Source organism: Mustelus asterias, chromosome 19 (assembly GCF_964213995.1).
Source record: "Mustelus asterias chromosome 19, sMusAst1.hap1.1, whole genome shotgun sequence".
Taxonomy (NCBI): domain Eukaryota; kingdom Metazoa; phylum Chordata; class Chondrichthyes; order Carcharhiniformes; family Triakidae; genus Mustelus; species Mustelus asterias.
This window is the reverse complement of record NC_135819.1, coordinates 14,530,672-14,549,535: the sequence shown is the minus strand read 5'-3', so window position 1 is coordinate 14,549,535 and position 18,864 is coordinate 14,530,672. Positions and strand designations below refer to the sequence as shown.

Genomic DNA, 18,864 nt, shown 5'->3' with positions numbered 1-18,864 from the left:
AGTCAATAAAGAGCAAATGAATTCTAACCAGTGTCTCAGTCAATATTTATCTCACAAGCAACATCAATAAGGTAAAATATTTGATTTGACTTATTATTATCACACGCATTGGGATACAGTGAAAAGTACCGTTCATAGATAGGTGGTCACTTGTAATTTTGTCATTGATATGTTACGGTGGTACAGTGGTTAGCACTGCTGCCTCAGTGCAAGCGACTTGGATTCGATTCCTGGCTTGGATCACTGTCTATGCGGAGCCTGCGCATTCTCCCTGTGCCTTTGTGGGTTTCCTCCGGTTTCCTCCCACAGTCCAAAGACTGTGCTGGGTGCTGGTTAGGGTGCGTTGGCCGTGCTAAATTCTTCCTCAGTATACCCAAACAGGCGCCAGAGTGTGGCAACTAGTGGATTTTCACAGTAACTTCATTGCAGTGTTAATGTGAGCCTCCTTGTGACACTAATAAATAAACTTTCAACTTTAAACTTTACACAATGCATCTTCCCATATTACAACAGTGTCCAGACATTATTGACTGTGAAGTGATTTGGAGCATTGTGACATTGAGAAAAGGTGCTAGATAAATGCATGTTTTATCTTTCCTTCGATTTTCCATCATCCTTATTGGGAAGAAACCACTTTGGAACTAGCGAGTCCGAGCAAAATTCTAACATTTTTCCTCAACTTTGATATGGTATGACCTACGATCTTCACAAGCATTTTGTGATCTCTTTGATTCTAACGTGTTCATTTCTACTGTTCAAATTCTACCAAATGCATTGCTTCAGATATTTTAATCAGCCGAAGATTAAATGCACAGAATTACACAGAAGCCACAGTGTTGATTCATACCTTACCTGAAGGAAGCCTTTATGAATTCCGAAGCTACGATTGGGTATGGATTTGGGGGCAGAGGTGATTCCGACAGGATTCCCTGCAAACACCGCTCCCAGTGCCAATCCAGCCGGCAGTCCACACAGTACTACAAAGGACAGGGGAGAGAGCATATGAAGTAATCGGTCTTTCTGTGTCTTATTAATAAGGGAACTTTTACAGAGGTTACAAATTGAGGAAGTTGGTTCCTCTACCCTTCATCAGCCAAGCTCAGTGGTCTGAGTCGGAAGGTTGTGGGTTGAAGATCCACTCCATAGACCTGAGCACCAAAACCTAAGCTGAAACTCTGGTGCAGTGCCGACGGACTGGACTCAAGAACAGCTTCTTCTCTGCTGCCGTCAGACTTTTGAATGGACCTACCTTTTATTAAGTTGATCGTAGGGTGGCACAGTGGTTAGCACTGCTCCCTCACAGCACCAGGGGCCCGCGTTCAATTCCCGGCTTGGGTGACTGTCTGTGCAGAGTCTGCACGTTCTCCCCGTGTTTGCATGGGTTTCCCCCGGGTGCTCCGGTTTCCTCCCACAGCCCAAAAGAAGTGCAGGTTAGGTTGATTGGCCGTACTAAATTGACCCTAGTGTCAGGGGGATTAGCAGGGTAAATATCTGAGGTTGCGGGGATAGGGCCTGGGTGGAATTGTGATTGGTGCAGACTCGATGAGCCGAATGGCCTCCTTCTGCACTGTAGGGATTCTATGATTCATTTCAACCCTCAAGCCCCCAAACCTCAGTCAGAAGCTGCTGTCATATTCTTGCCATAGCCAGTGTTTGAATCATTTTATTGTTGCACCCCCCGAAGCCCCTTGAGTACGAAGCTTGAGAAGGCACTTACCCTTGTGAGGACAGCATCCCGCTGACTGAGTCCAGTAACCTCCACATGAGAAGCACTTTTGGCCACATTAATGTCCCCTTCCCTGTGGTACAGAAGTCCGTTTGTGTCACGGGGAGAATACTTACTGTTGCCAGAAATCTACAGTTCAAAATAGAAAGGACAATAGTATGGTCACTAGATGGCTGTCAACACTGGGGAAACAGTGGGAAACCACTACTCACCCAATGTGAACATTCAACAGGCAAAGTACAGGTACCCAGTGTGAACATTTAACAAGCAAAGTACAGGTACCCAGTGTGAACATTCAACAGGCAAAATACAGATATCCAGTGTGAACATTAACAGGCAAAGTACAGGTACCCAGTGTGAACATTTTACAGGCAAACTACAGGTACCCAGTGTGAACATTCAACAGGCAAAGTACAGGTATTATTAGTTCCAATCCGTCCTTACCTGATTGTTTGCTGGGCTTGGTGTGGGGAAGGTAGCTTCTGCTTGTCTCTTCATGTCAGTCAGTACTGGAACCCAGGGCAGCGAGTTCTCTACTGATTGAATCAGCAGCACTGTCCCATACCACAGCATCTAAAGGGACACACACACAATATCACAGCATCTAAAGGGACACACACACACACACAGGTTGACTTTGCATTGATAAAGCAATTCTGAAAGCCACCTGCTCCCTTCCCTACTACTTGCTGTAGCAAATGCAGGGCCGATTCCGAATCGCAGAGGTTAAGCATGAAAAGAGAGGCCATTCTGTCCATTGCATAAGTGTTACTGCTCGCTTTTCAACCAGATCTGCGTGCTTTAATCCCATTAGGAGGATACCACTAGGCCATCTCCTCTCCCTAATCCCAAAGGGGGAGGCGATGGCCTAGTCGTATTATTGCGAGACTATTCATTCAGAAACTCATCTGGGGACCCGGGTTCGAATCCTGCCACAGCAGGTGGTGGAATTTGAATTCAATAAAAATATAATCTGGAATTAAGAATCTACTGATGACTGTGAAACCATTGTCGATTGTTGGAAAAACCCATCTGGTTCACTAATGTCCTTTAGGGAAGGAAATCTGCCGTCCTTACCCGGTCTGGCCTACATGTGACTCCAGAGCCACGGCAATGTGGTTGAGTCTCAACTGTCCTCGGGCAACTAGGGATGGGCAATAAATGCTGGCCCAGCCAGCGACGCCCATGTCCCACGAATGACTAAAAAAAACACACTGTATCTTATTTATATTTTCATTTTCTGAACACTTTCCAATTCTCTTTTTAAATGACATTAAATGTCTTTGTCAATAGCCAGTTGTGGTAAAGCAGTTCCTGTCCTTATGACCCTTGATGTGAAAATATATCTCTGAACTTCCCTATTTGTTCTAGTGATGAACCTGAATCATCAACCAGTGGAAACAATTGTCCTTTCATCGATTTGTTCTATTAGGTCCAATTTTAACTCTGTGGGAAACATTGACAGATTCAGCTACGGGGTCGCTCGCATTTTATCCTGTGCCCCATTACACATGATGACCACAGCAACTTTTGTGTTCATGATCACGGCAGGAACAGACGGAATGTCAGCTTAATGGTATATTGAAAAGGCAGCATTCCCTGAATACCACACTGTGGAATGCCAACCTAAAACCAGGACTGATTTGTGGGCACTTCTTGGTTTCTGCGCTAATGTCCATTTTGAAGATGATTTGAACTGCCTGACAGAGGCATGGTAGGCCAAGTGGTCTCTCTCTGAGCTATCCTATTCTAGGAGAACCGCCCCCACTCATGGGAGAAAAGAAATCTGCTTCGAATCAACCTGGGTTGGAGTGAATCAAATTACCAGACAGGAAAATACCTTGAGATGTTGACCAAACTCACTACACCATTCAGGAAATCCCCAGACTCACCCAAACGGGGAGGTACGGTGGCACAGTGGTTAGCCGCTGCTGCCTCACAGCACCAGGGACCCGGGTTCGATTCCCGGCTCGGGTCACTGTCTGTGTAGAGTCTGCACGTTCTCCCCGTGTCTGCGTGGGTTTCCTCCGGGTGCTCCAGTTTCCTCCCACAGTCCGAAAGACGTGCTGGATGGGTGCATTGACCATGATAAATTCTCCCTCAGTGTACCCAAACAGGCGCCGGAGTGTGGCGACGAGGGAATTTGCACAGCAACTTCAATGCAGTGTTAATGTGTGTCAACTTGTGACACTAATAAGTAAACTTAAAAATTTAAAACTTAAGGCTAGCATTTGTTGCCCTTCCGTAATTGCCCTTGAACCGAATGACTTGCTCGGCCGTTTCAGTGGGCAGTTCAGAGTCAACCACACTGTTGTGGCTCTGGAGTCACACATAGACCAGACCGGCTAAGGATGGCAAATTTCCTTCCCCAAAGGGACACAAGTGAATTAGATTGTGATTTAATGACAATCGACAATGGTGGCCATTATTGACTAGCTTTTAATCCTACATTGGTTTTAACTGAATTTAAATTCCACCAGCTACCAGAGTGGGATTCGAACCCGGGTCCCCAGACAGAGCATTAGCCTTGACCTCTGGATTACTAGTCCAGTGACATTGCCACTGCGCCACTGTCATCCTCAAGTTTATGCAAATGAAAATTAGGGGCAGTAATACCCCAAGAGCAAGGAAATAGCTCCCCGCGGTTGTTCAGAATTTGAACAATTGAATGAAGATGTCTTTGCCTGAAATCAGTGACTTAAAACTGGAGTGAAATTGAATTGCATATGGCAGTCTCCATGCTTAATGTGGTTTAAGTAGTGCCTGTGGCGATGGCAAGTAGTTAGTGTCCTTTACCATATATAGCCAGACATCCATGATAAGCAAGGATGGTGTAACTCCTCGGCAACTGTGTCACTTTAACTCTGCCTACCTTTCTGAAGTCGCCCAGTAGTTTGCTGTGGGGTGTTTCGGATAAACCGTCCAATGCCGACTCCAGCCCCTTCTTCAAAATGTTACTGAGAATCACAAAATCAGACGAGACAGTCCGATAATCGAATCTCAGAAAATCCAAAACCAGCTTCCGGGTTTTTCCAGCCAGGATTGAGTAGATCTCCCGACATCCGACCTGGAACAGTGGAAAGGCCCAGTTACGCACTATTATAACAAGAGCAGCTCCCAGCTGCAATGAAGCCATTATTGGGATGGCACGGTGGCACAGTGGTTAGCCCTGCTGCCTCACAGCGCCGGGGACCTTGGTTCAATTCCCGGCTTAGGTCACTGTCTGTGCGGACACTAAGGGGCAATTTAGCATGGCCAATCCACCTAACCTGCACATCTTGGGACCGTGGAAGGAAACTGGAGCAGCCGGAGGAAACCTATGCAGACATGGGGGAGAACATCGGTGGTTGGTAAGTTGATGGAAAAGGTCCTTAGGGATAGGATTTACGACCATTTAGAAAGATGCGGATTAATCCGGGATAGTCAGCATGGATTCGTGAAGGGCAAGTCGTGCCTCTCAAATTTGATAGAATTTTCTGAGGAGGTAACTAAGTGTGTTGATGAAGGTAGAGCAGTTGATGTCATATACATATATTTTAGTAAGGCATTTGATAAGGTCCCCCATGGTCGGCTTAAGATGAAAGTAAGGAGGTGTGGGATAGAAGGAAAGTTGGCCGATTGGATAGGTAACTGGCTATCTGATCGAAGTAAGAAGTTTAACAACACCAGGTTAAAGTCCAACAGGTTTATTTGGTAGCAAAAGCCACACAAGCTTTCGAGGCTCTGAGCCCCTTCTTCAGGTGAGTGGGAATTCTGTTCACAAACAGAACTTATAAGACACAGACTCAATTTACATGAATAATGGTTGGAATGCGAATACTTACAACTAATCCAGTCTTTAAGAAACAAAACAATGGGAGTGGAGAGAGCATCAAGACAGGCTAAAAAGATGTGTATTGTCTCCAGACAAGACAGCCAGTGAAACTCTGCAGGTCCACGCAACTGTGGGAGTTACAAATAGTGTGACATAAATTCTGATTCTAGGATCGCATGATAAAGACTCAGGAGGAAAAAAGCAGAAATATTTATGTGAAATAGTGTGACATAAACCCAATATCCCGGTTGAGGCCGTCCTTGTGTGTGCGGAACCTGGCTATCAGTTTCTGCTCCGCGACTCTGCGCTGTCGTGTGTCGCGAAGGCCGCCTTGGAGAACGCTTACCCGAATATCAGAGGCCGAATGCCCGTGACCGCTGAAGTGCTCCCCAACAGGAAGAGAACAGTCTTGCCTGGTGATTGTCGAGCGGTGTTCATTCATCCGTTGTCGCAGCGTCTGCATAGTATTCGCATTCCAACCATTATTCATGTAAATTGAGTCTGTGTCTTATAAGTTCTGTTTGTGAACAGAATTCCCACTCACCTGAAGAAGGGGCTCAGAGCCTCGAAAGCTTGTGTGGCTTTTGCTACCAAATAAACCTGTTGGACTTTAACCTGGTGTTGTTAAACTTCTTACTGTGTTTACCCCAGTCCAACGCCGGCATCTCCACATCATATCTGATCGAAGACAGAGGGTGGTGATGGATGGAAAATTTTCGGACTGGAGGCAGGTTGCTAGCGGAGTGCCACAGGGATCAGTGCTTGGTCCTCTGCTATTTGTGATTTTTATTAATGACTTAGAGGAGGGGGCTGAAGGGTAGATCAGTAAATTTGTTGATGACACGAAGATTGGTGGAGTAGTGGATGAGGTGGAAGGCTGTTGTAGACTGCAAAGAGACATAGATAGGATGCAAAGCTGGGCTGAAAAATGGCAGATGGAGTTTAACCCTGATAAATGTGAGGTGATTCATTTTGGTAGAACAAATTTAAATGTGAATTAGAGGGTCAAAGGTAGGGTTCTGAAGACTGTGGAGGAACAGAGAGATCTTGGGGTCCATATCCACAGATCTCTAAAGGTTGCCACTCAAGTGGATAGAGCTGTGAAGAAGGCCTATAGTGTGTTAGCTTTTATTAACAGGGGGTTGGAGTTTAAGAGCCGTGGGGTTATGCTGCAACTGTACAGGACCTTGGTGAGACCACATTTGGAATATTGTGTGCAGTTCTGGTCACCTCACTATAAGAAGAATGTGGAAGCGCTGGAAAGAGTGCAAAGGAGATTTACCAGGATCCTGCCTGGTTTGGAGGGTAGGTCTTATGAGGAAAGGTTGAGGGAGCTAGTTCTCTCTGGAGCGGAGGAGGCTGAGGGGAGACTTAATAGAGGTCTATAAAATGATGAAGGGGATAGATAGAGTGAACGTTCAAAGACTATTTCCTCGGGTGGATGGAGCTATTACAAGGGGGCATAACTATAGGGTTCATGGTGGGAGATATAGGAAGGATCTCCGAGGTAGGTTCTTTACTCAGAGAGTGGTTGGGGTGTGGAATGGACTGCCTGCAGTGATAGTGGAGTCAGACACTTTAGGAACATTTAAGCGGTTATTGGATAGGCACATGGAGCACACCAGGATGATAGGGAGTGGGATAGCTTGACCTTGGTTTCAGATAAAGCTCGGCACAACATCGTGGGCCGAAGGGCCTGTTCTGTGCTGTACCGTTTTATGTTCAATGTTCTAGAACATGCAACCTCCACACAGACAGTGAGCCGAGGCCGGAATTGAACCCGGGTCCCTGGTGCTATGAGGCAGCAGTGCTAACCACTGTGCCACCGTGCTGCCCTTCAACTGCACCCTGCAACAATCAGTGACTTCAGGTGGGAGAAAACTGATGGGGAAGAGGAATCAATTGCATTAATATTTAAAGAACAAAAACAGAAAATGCTGGACAATCTCAGCAGGTCTGACAGCATCTGTGGGGAGAGAATAGAGCCAATGTTTTGAGTCTAGACGGCCCTCCGTCAGAATGTACTTAAAGAACATTGTGTTCTGATGTTCCATCGAAACAATATTGAAGGTGCATTTACCTCTATGTTGTCAGATTCCAGTAACATGCAGATGGTTTCGCTGAGATTTAGAATGTTCCACATTTGAGAGGCAGAGCCATGTAAGAACCTGTGGAGATTCACCAAAGCCTGGGGAATATAGGAAAGATAACAGGAGCAATAACTGATACATGCAATCTGGCGTTCCGGTAAAAATACATCACTCTTCCTTTATTTGATAAGCATTTATTTTGGGAGGTGGGAAGGAGGCTAGGAACCTGCCCATTGGAGGGATTATGTGTCAACGTCAAGAGTGCCAGCCCTCATGAGATGTCACAGCAGCGAGAGTCACAGATCGAAGCTACCTCCACTCTAAAGGTTGGTGTAAAGCTTTTTGTAGCTTCCACAACAGCCAACCTTGTACCTCTCCGATTCAGTGTGATGCCAGTGGGACATAATTTTTCAGTTCTCTCTTCTCTCATGAAAGATCCCTAGCAGAAGAGAAAGGAGATCTCACCAGTGTCCCAGCTGATACTTATCTCTCACCCAATGGGGCGGCACGGTGGCACAGTGGTTAGCGTTGCTGCCTCACAGCGTCAGGGACATGGGTTCGATTCCCAGCTTGGGTCACTGTCTGTGCGGAGTTTGCACGTTCTCCCCGTGTCTGCGTGTGTTTCCTCCAGGTGCTCCGGTTTCCTCCCACAGTTTGAAAGACATGCTGGTTAGGTGCATCGACCATGATAAATTCTTCTTCAGTGTACCCGAACAGGTGCCGGAGTGTGGCGACTAGGGGATTTTCACAGTAACTTCATTGCAGTGAGGAACTGAATGGGTATTTTGTATCAGTCTTCACAGTGGAAGACACCAATAACATGCCAGAACTTCAAGAGAGTCAGGGGACAGAGGTAAATGCAGTGGCCATCACTAAGGAGAAGGTGCTGGGGAAGCTGAAAGGTCTGAAGGTGGATAAGTCACCTGGGTCGGACGGACTACACTCCAGGGTTCTGAAGGAGATCGCTGATGAGATTGTGGCGGCATTGATGGTAATCATTCAGGAATCACTGGAGGCAGGGAAGGTCATGGTGTGGATGAATGAACACCGCTCGACAATCACCAGGCAAGACTGTTCTCTTCCTGTTGGGGAACACTTCAGCAGTCACGGGCATTCGGCCTCTGATCTTCAGGTAAGCGTTCTCCAAGGCGGCCTTCACGACACACGACAGCGCAGAGTCGCTGAGCAGAGACTGATAGCCAAGTTCCGCACACATGAGGACGGCCTCAACCGGGATCTTGGGTTCATGTCACACTATCTATAACCCCCACAACTTGCCTGGACTTGCAAAATCTCACTAACTTTCCTGTCTGGAAACAATACACATCTCTTTAACCTGTGCTTAATGCTCCCTCCACTCACATTGTCTGTACCTTTAAGACTTGATTAGCTGTAAAGACTCACATTCCAATCATTATTCATGAAAATTGAGTTTGTATCTTTGTATGCCCTGTTTGTGATCAGAACTCTCACCCACCTGACGAAGGAACAGCCAGTTCCGAAAGCTAGTGGCGTTTGCTACAAATAAACCTGTTGGACTTTAACCTGGTGTTCTGAGACTTCTTACGGCAGGAAAGGTCCCAGAGGACTGGAAACAGGCGAATGTAACTCACCTGTTTAAGAAGGGAGGGAGGCAGAAGATGGGAAATTATATGCCAGTTAGCTTGACCTCAGTTGTGGGTAAGATCAAGGATCAATAAGGGGATCAAGCGTTACGGGGAGAAGACAAGAGAATGGGGATGAGAATCATACCAGCCATGGTTGAATGACAGAGCAGACTTGGAGGGCCGAATAGCCTAATTCTGCTTCTATATCTAATGGTCTTAAGCCTACTTTATGACACGAATAAATAAACTTGAAACTAGCATTGCTAAAAAGCAAATGGTCTAGTCATTATCCCAGTGATGTTGGTGAAATTTGCTATGAGTTAAATTGGCACAGCAACCACACTTGGAAAATGTACTTTGTTGGCTGTAAGATACTTTGGGATGTCTTGAGGCTGTGAAAGGCACTATATAAATGCATGTCTCTCTTCTGGTTTACAAGTACAGGGAGTGGGTCACTCCATAGACTGCCTCTTACCTCCTGTAGTCCTTGGTCTTTGTCTGTCATCTGAGGTCCATGTTCCTGATTCCCAGCATTTCCCAGTTCCGTGAGAATGATGAGTATGGAGAGGTAAGCGATGTCGAACGCTCCTGTGATCAATGGGGTGCAGGCAATTTGTTGCTTCATGCTCCCTCTGACTGGCTCCAGGATGGAGTTGGAATCTGGAGTATCTTCGCCCGTCGCTGTGGACTGAAACCCATGGAATGGCACCTTGGAAGGAGGTGAAGTGTGTTTCCGAGCATCCCTCCTCGCCCGTTCATCGCCCCGAACTATTGGTACACAAAACACAACCAACAAATCAAGTGCGTATTGACACCACCGTCCATGATCCACCCCTTGCCTGCTCCGATCCCCGTGGCAGGCAAGGGGCAGTAAAAATCCTGCCTCAGAATCATAGAATCCCTGCAGTGCAGAAGGAGGCCATTCAGCCCATCGAGCCTGCACTGACTCTCTGACAATCCCACCCAGCCCTATCCCCGTAACCCCGCCTATTTACCCCATTAATCCCCCTGACCTACACATCATGGGACACTAAGGAGCAATTTACCATGGTCAAGCAACTTAACCCGCACATCTTTGCACTGTGGGAAGAAACTGTGGCATCTGGAGGACACCCACGCAGACACAGGGAGAATGTGCAAACTCCACACGCAGACAGTCACCTGAGGCCGGAACCGAGCCTGGATCCCTGGCGCTGTGAGGCAGCAGTGCTAACCACTGTGCCACCCGGTTAGGTTGAGTGAGTGGGAAAGACATGGCAAATGGAGAATAATGGGCAGCACAGTAGTACGGTGGTTAGTACTGCTGCTTCACAGCGCCAGGGACCCGGGTTCGATTCCCTGCTTGGGTCACTGTCTGCGTGGAGTTTGCACGTTCTCCCCGTGTCTGCATGGGTTTCCTCCGGGTGCTCCGGTTTCTTCCCACAGTCTGAAAGATGTGCCGGTTAGGTGCATTGACCCGAACAGGCGCCGGAGTGTGGCGACTAGAGGAATTTCACAGTAACTTCATTGCAGTGTTAATGTAAACCTTACTTGTGACTAATAAATAAACTTTAAACTTTAACTTTAATGTGGGAAATGTCAAATTGTCCGTTCTGGCAGGAGGAATGAAAAAGCATATTATTCTAACTGGTGAGAGATCGTAGAGATGCAGAGGCTTCTGGATGTCCTAGTGCATGAATCATAAGAGGCTAGTACGCAGGTACAGCAAATAATTAGGAAATGAATGTTATCGTTTATTGCAAGGGGAATTGAATACAAAAGTAGGGAGATTATGCTTCAATTACACAGTGCATGGGTGAGACCACATCTGGAGTACTGTGCAGTGTTAGTCATCTTATTTAAGGAAGGATGTAAATGTGTTGGAGGTAATTCAGAGAAGGTTTACCAGACTAATACCCTACATCATACAATTCTATTTTGACCCTGTACCATACCTACACGTGTAAGTGGCTTTAGTCCGTGGTTGTTGCAAGTCTTTATCCATCGCCTGCTCTCTCAGGACATATATCCCATAATAGGCTTCAGCGTGGGTCCGACGGAGGAAGACGCTGGAATACAGATGGATTAGAGGTTGCTCGGAGAAGTCAAAAATCCTGCAGAGGGAGGAGCAGGAATGAGAGATAGGTTTATTGTTGGGGAGTCGAGGAAGCTGTGGAAATTAAGTTACAACAACAAGGCAACTCTGTCAGCAAAAAATGGAAAAAGCTTATTCTCAAACAAGGCCTCATTGAGGTCAGCGATTGCGTATTCAGGATAAGAGACTAATCTAAACCTTGTGTCAGTTTCATAAACACTGCATTCCCGGCCCTGGCCACGGGATGAAACAAAGACAAGTTAACATGACAAATACCAAAAAAACAAGATAGGTTGACATATTATGCTAATGAAGGAGATGGTTTTCTATTGGATAAGAAAGAGCGAAAAGCTATGCTGTGATTGGTGGACTATGTATGCAAATGAAGGAGTATAATGTTGCTTGTTTCTCATTTGCTGTAATTAACTATAACTGCTAATTGTCTGTATGAATCGGGAGAACACTTAGGAGTGTATTTGTGCTGAATGCGTGTTCTCCTTGTTAGGAAGTAATAAAGCTTGGAAAAATTGAGTAATCACCATGCACAGTTAATCCTCAACAAACCTATGTCACCGCTTTCCCTATTTAACTGCATAAGTTCACCTTTGCCAAATTTTAATTCAGCCTCTCTGCATAAACCTATCTCAAATATATTAAGGAATTTGCACAGAGTTAGGAACAGGGGGAGATCATAGAACCTGCTGAGCTTCACTATGATCATTGGCCGATCTTGGGCTTCAACTCCATTTTCCCTCCCACTCCCCTTAATTCCCTGAGAGATCAAAAATCTGTCTGACCCAGCCTTAAATGTATTCAACGATGGAGCATCCACAATGTTCTGGGGTAGACAATTCCAAAGATTCCCAACCCTTTGAGTGAAATAATTTCTCCTCATCTCAGGCACAAATGATCGACCCCTGTGTTTTAGATTCCCTGACCAGCGGGAAACAATCTCTCAGCATCCACCCTGTCGAACCCCTCCAGAATTCTGTAGGTTTCAATGAGATCGCCTCGAAACTTCAGAGAAAATAAATCCAACTTATTACCTCCCACACTCCAAAGATGTTCGGGTTAGGTTGATTGGCTAAATTGGCCCTTAGTGTTGAGGGAGTGTGGGGGGATGGGAGATTAGCAGGGTAAATACATTGGGTTAAGGCAATAGGGCCTGGGTGGGATTGTCGTCAGTCCAGGCTCGATGGGCTGAATGGCCTCCTTCTGCACTATAGGGATTCCATGATTCAATTTACTCAGCCTCAGATCACCCCTCATCTCAGGGACCAATCTAACGAACCTTTGCTGTACCACCTCCAGTACAAGTATATCCTTTCTCAAATATGGAGACCAAAACTGCACACAGTATTCCAAATGTGGTCTCACCAAACCTTGTACACTTTAAAAAAAAGTTCTGCTTTTCTATTCTTTAGAACCAAAGTGAATAACTTCACACTTCCCGACATTTATACTCCATTTGACATCTTGTTGTCCACTCACTCATGTTTTGAAGATGGGGAGGTGATAGCCGAGTGGTATTATCGCTAGACCATTAATCCAGAAACTCAGCTAATGTTCTGGGGACCCGAGTTCGAATCCTGCCATGGCAGATGGTGGAATTTGAATTCGATTTTTTAAAAATCTGGAATTAAGAATCTACTGATGACCATGAAACCATTGTTGGAAAAACCCATCTGGTTCACTAATGTCCTTCAGGGAAGGAAATCTGCCGTCATTACCCGGTCTGGCCTACATGTGACTCCAGATCCACAGCAATGTGGTTGACTCTCAACTGCCCTCAGGCTACTAAGGTGAACCATAAATGCTGGCCAGCCAGCGACGCCCATGTCCCACGAATTCATTTTTAAAAACTCACTTAACCTATTTATATCTCTTTGCAGTCTCTGTCTATCATAAAATCCCTACGGTGCAGAAAAGGCCATTCGGCCCATTGTTTTTGTTCTGCATGCCTTTAAATTTAAAGAGAAATTGGGAAAGGTGGCTTGGCTTGGCTGATTAAGCCAACTTACCAGAGAATGGCCGAGACAAATGAAACCACATCATAGAAAGGTCATTTGGCCCATCAAATCTGCACATACTCTCCAACAGAGCATCTTACCCGCGCCCTGTGAAGTCTGCACATTCTCCCCGTGTCTGCGCGGGTTTCCTCCAGGTACTCCGGTTTCCTTCCAGAGTCCAAGGACGTGCGGGTTAGGTGGAATGGCCATGCTAAATTACCCACAACTCCATACATTTACCCCACTAATCCTACACATCTTTGGACACTGAGGGGCAATTCAGCATGGCCAATCCACCTAACCTGCACATCTTTGGCCTCGAAGGGACACTTTAATATAGCCAATCCACCTAACCTGCACATTTTTGGACACTGGGAGGAAACCGGAGTACCCGGAGGAAACCCGTGCAGACACGGGGAGAATGTGCAGACTTCACACAGTTACCCAAGGCTGTAATCGAACCCGGGTTCCCAACTCTGTGTGGTATCAGTGCTAACCACTGTGCCACCGTGTTGCCCATAATCGCAGCATGTGAAGGGGAGGCACAGTGGCACAGTGGTTAGCACTGCTGCCTCACAGCGCCAGGGACCTGGGTTCAATTCCCGGCTTGGGTCACTGTCTGTGTGGAGTTTGCACATTCTCCCCGTGTCTGCGTGGGTTTCTTCCCACAGTCCGAGAGACTTGCTGGTTAGGTGCATTGGCCATGCTAAATTCTCCCTTAGTGTACCCGAACAGGTGCCGGAGTGTGGAGACCAGGGGATTTTCACAGTAACTTCATTGCAGTGTTAATGTAAGCCTGCTTGTGACACTAATAAATAAGCTTTAAACTTTTAATGGGGATGAGGGTGTTGGGAGATGGATTGAGATTTTGTTTAGAAAGCTCATTAACCGACACACATTGGGTGCCTTCGGGTTGAGCCTCCCATCTCCTTGTTCACAGCTCTGTCGATCCCATCAATGCCTCATGTTGTAGGCCAAACTCTTGTTCAGTACCTCTCATTTCCAATCGCCTCTGAGGACTGAACCACACTCAGGCTGTACAGCTTCGCCCCCCTGTGGAAATCATTGCCTGCCGCATTCAGTTGCCATAGACACTCGAGCCGGATAGGCCGCTTTACCGAAACGGCAGCCAGGACGCTGGTGAGGAAGGCCCCGGTGTGGTTCATCACCTCATCCTGAAATAGAGGAGCGGTTCAAAGGGATGAGTAAATCCTGGACTGAACTGAGCCCAAACGACTCTTGGTGACACGATCTGAGATTGTATTTATTAGACTTGGAAAACTTCCCGCACCTGGAGACACGTGAGATGGGCGAGCCACGTGCTTGTCTCCCTTTCCAAAGCTCGTCAGCCCTGCCTGAAGCCAGAGAGGTGCCAATCCACATCAAGCAGGTACCCACCACCACCCTTATCGCCAGCCGTCATCAAGTGTTGGAAGGATTTACACACCTGACAGTGCGACACTCCCTCAGTACTGACCCTCTGACAGTGTGGCACTCCCTCAGTACTGACCCTCTGACAGTGCAGCACTCCCTCAGTACTGATCCTCTGACAGTGCAGCACTCCCTCAGTACCGACCCTCTGACAGTGCAGCACTCCCTCAGTACTGATCCTCTGACAGTGCGGCACTCCCTCAGTACTGACCCTCTGACAGTGCGGCACTCCCTCAATACTGACCCTCTGACAGTGCGGCACTCCCTCAGTACTGACCCTCTGACAGTGCAGCACTCCCTCAGTACTGACCCTCTGACAGTGCAGCACTCCCTCAGTACTGACCTTCTGACAGTGCGGTACTCCCTCAGTACTGACCCTCTGACAGTGCAGCACTCCCTCAGTACTGACCCTCTAACATTGCAGCACTCCCTCAGTAATGACCCTCTGACAGTGCAGCACTCCCTCAATGCTGACCCTCTGACAGTGCAGCACTCCCTCAGTGCAGCACTGGACACAGTTGTCACCTTTAGACGGTAGTGTTGAAGTTACCATTTACAAGTTGATGAGGTGCAGGGGAATTTACACATTGGAATTATCCCATTCGCTCTTTCCTTTATTAGAATGGGAATTTTCCCAGTCTCTGGTCAGCACCAGCTCTCGGTTAGAGACAGATTGTGAATTGAATTGGAATTCCAGCCTGTGTCTAACCCATTCAATGTCACTGATGATTCTAAAAACCAATTGTTATTCCTTAATTTAATCGGCAAGAGTTACTCACCTTGGAGAAGACTTTGTTTTGTCCATTTTCATCCACTGGAACAAGTAACCTGAAACAAGCCAGGTCATTGAGTACATTATTTGCTGCACAGCTCATAAAAAGGGTTCTATTCAAATCTACTTTCCATAGAACCATAGAATCCCTACAGTTCAGAAGAAGGCCGTTCTGCCCATTGAGTCTGCACTGACTCTCCAGAAGAAAGTCACCTCCCCCCTTTCCCCGTAACCATATGCATTTTACCGTGGCCAATCCACCTAACCCGCATATCTTTGGACTGTGGGAGGAAACCCATGCGGACACGGGGAGAATGTGCAAACTCCACACAGACAGTGACCCAAAGCCAGAATCGAACCCGAGTCCCTGGCACTGTGAGGCAGCAGTGCTTTATTTATCATTGGATAAATTCCTGTGTTTTCACAGACTTTGCTCATAGAAACATAGAAAATATGAGCAGGGGAGGCCATTCGGCCCTTCGAGCCTGCTTCGCACCATTCATTGTGATCATGACTGATCACCCAACTCAATAGCCTGATCCCGCCTTCCCCCCATATCCTTTGATACCCTTCTCCCCAAGTGTTATGTCTAACTGCTTCTTGAAAACATTCAATGTTTTGGCCTTAACTGCTTTCTGTGGGAGCGAATTCCACAGGCTGACCGCTCTCTGGGTGAAGAAATTTCTCCTCATCTCTGTTCTAAATGGTCTACCCTGTATCCTCAGACTGTGACCCCTGGTTCTGGACTCCCCCACCATCGGGAACATACTTCCTGCATCTACCCTGTCTAGTCCTGTTAGAATTTTACAGGTTTCTATGAGATCCTCCCTCATTCTTCTGAAATCCAGCGAATACAATCCTAATTGATTCAACCTCTCCTCATACGTCAGTCCCGCCATCGCAGGAATCAATCTGGTAAACCTTCTCTGCACACCCCCTAGAGCAAGAATATCCTTCTTCAGATAAGGAGACCAAAACTGCACACAATATTCCAGATGTGGCCTAACCAACGCTCTGTATAATTATATAAAGACATCCCTGCTCCTGTACTCGAATCCTCTCGGATATGGTCTTCCCCTGTCCAATAACTCTGCCTCGGCCTCAGTCACCCACTGCCAGAAAGAAGAAACTCTTGATCCTCTATCAAATGATATCCTTAAGCTAAGGGATGGGTTGGAAGTTGTAGTGACTCATGGAAAACGGTGTTAAGAAGGGTGGGTGCCAACACTCGACCGCATCACTCATCGCCGCTTACAATCCCATCGGGGCTTCAGCTTAAGGAAACATGCCACAGTTCTTCCCAAATCCAGCATTGGAAATACAAACACTGATCCAGGAAGGAAGACAGCAGGATGATGGTGGTATAATGGCAAAGTCACTGGACTAGTAATCCAGAAACCCAGGCTAACGCTCTGAGGACATGAGTTCAAATCCCACCATGGTAGCTGGTGGAATTTAAATACAATTAATAATCTGGAATTGAATTGGTGACCATGAAACTATCATTGACTGTCGCAGAAGCCCATCTACTTCATTAATGTCTCTTTCGGAAAGGAAATCTGCCATCCTTACCCGGTCTGGCCTACATTTGCTTTGATCCCTGGCATGGTGGCACAGTGGTTAGCACTGCTGCCTCGCAGAGTCAGGGTCCCAGGTTCAAATCCGGCCTCAGGTCACTGTCTGTGTGGAGTGAAAAGTATTGTTTCTTGTGCAGACAACACATATCATTCACAGAGTTCATAGAGGAAAAGGAAAGGAGAGAGTGCAGAATGTAGTGTTACAGTCATAGCTGGGGTGCAGAGAAAGATCAACTTAATGCAAGGTAGGTCCATTCAAAAGTCTGACGGCAGCAGGGAAGAAGCTGTTCTTGAGTCGGTTGGTTCGTAACCTCAGACTTTTGTATCTTTCTCCCGACGGAAGACTGCGGAAGAGAGTATGTCTAGGGTGTGTGTGGTCCTTGATTATGCTGGCTGCTTTCCTGAGACAGCGGGAAGTATAGATGGAGTCAATGGATGGGAGGCTGGTTTGTGTGATGGACTGGGCTTCATTCACGACCCTTTGTAGTTTTTTGCGGTCTTGGTCAGAGCAGTAACCATACCAAGCTGTGATACATCCGGAAAGGATGCTTTCTATGGCGCATCTGTAACAATTGGTGAGAGTCGTAGCGGATATGCCGAATTTCCTTACCCTCCTGAGAAAGCAGAGGCTTTGGTGGGCTTTCTTAACTTTAACCTTACACCATCATTCCATCTATAATTTAATCACTCCTACCTTCTAATAGAGCCTTCCTTTTTTTACTCTTTGCTGACTCTGTACCTGCCTAAAACCTGGAGCAGCCCGAATATTTTTCAGTTCTGATCAAGTTGAAAGGTTAACTTAATTTTTCTCTCTCTCTACAGAGGCTGAGTTTTTTTATAATTCTTTTATGGGATAGAAACATAGAAACCCTACAGTGCAGAAGGAGGCCATTCGGCCCATTGAGTCTGCACCGACCACAATCCCACCCAGGCCCTACCCCCACATATTTACCCGCTAATCCCTCTAACCTACGCATCCCAGGACTCTAAGGGGCAATTTTTAACCTGGCCAATCAACCTAACCCGCACATCTTTGGACTGTGGGAGGAAACCGGAGCACCCGGAGGAAACCCACGCAGACACGAGGAGAATGTGCAAACTCCACACAGACAGTGACCCGAGCCGGGAATCGAACCCGGGACCCTGGAGCTGTGAAGCAGCAGTGCTAACCACTGTGTTACCGTGCCGCCCAATGTGAGTGTCAATGTCCAGCATTTGTTGCTGCATCCCTAATTGCCCCTGAACTGAGTGTGGACGGAATCTTTCGGAGGGCAGTCTAGAGTCAACCACATGTGGGTCCATAGCTATATATAGGTCAGACCAGGAAAGGACAGCACATTTCCTACTAAACTAAAGGTATTTTTTTAACAATATGCAGCAGTCTCATGGGTTTTTTATTATTCATTCCTGGGACATGAGCATTGATGGCTGGCCAACATTTATTGCCCATCCTTAGTTGCCCTTGGAGGGCAGTTGAGAGTCAACCACATTGCTGTGGCTCTGGAGTCACATGTAGGCCAGACCAGATAAGGACAGCAGATTTTCTTCCCTAAATCACCAGTGAACCAGATGGGTTTTTCCGACAATCAACAATGGTTTCATAGTAATCAGTAGATTCTTAATCCCAGAAATTTAAAATTGAATTCAAATTCCACCATCTGCGTGGCGAGATTCGAACCCAGGTCCCCAGTACCTTAGCTCAGTTTCAGAATTAATAGTCTAGTGGTAATACCACTAGGCCATCACCTCCCCCTCATCATTACT

The 18,864-nt window shown here is 46.7% G+C and overlaps 1 protein-coding gene and 1 long non-coding RNA gene across 2 annotated transcripts in view; both read right to left on the bottom strand.

Moving 5' to 3' along the window:
• LOC144507797 (uncharacterized) overlaps window positions 1–18,864 on the bottom strand; it is a 266,778-nt gene that overhangs the window by 62,466 nt on the left and 185,448 nt on the right. The window lies entirely within an intron of this gene.
• Window positions 1–18,864, bottom strand: part of LOC144507598 (uncharacterized) — a 41,179-nt gene that overhangs the window by 15,001 nt on the left and 7,314 nt on the right. The window contains exons 5-13 of the mRNA XM_078234753.1: window positions 15,531–15,579; window positions 14,314–14,495; window positions 11,176–11,330; window positions 9,713–10,005; window positions 7,621–7,728; window positions 4,599–4,793; window positions 2,171–2,299; window positions 1,718–1,855; window positions 853–977 (exon numbers count right to left, since the gene is read on the bottom strand). Of these exons, the coding sequence (XP_078090879.1) occupies window positions 853–977; window positions 1,718–1,855; window positions 2,171–2,299; window positions 4,599–4,793; window positions 7,621–7,728; window positions 9,713–10,005; window positions 11,176–11,330; window positions 14,314–14,495; window positions 15,531–15,579 (1,374 nt within the window). The remainder of the gene's footprint in view (window positions 1–852; window positions 978–1,717; window positions 1,856–2,170; window positions 2,300–4,598; window positions 4,794–7,620; window positions 7,729–9,712; window positions 10,006–11,175; window positions 11,331–14,313; window positions 14,496–15,530; window positions 15,580–18,864) is intronic.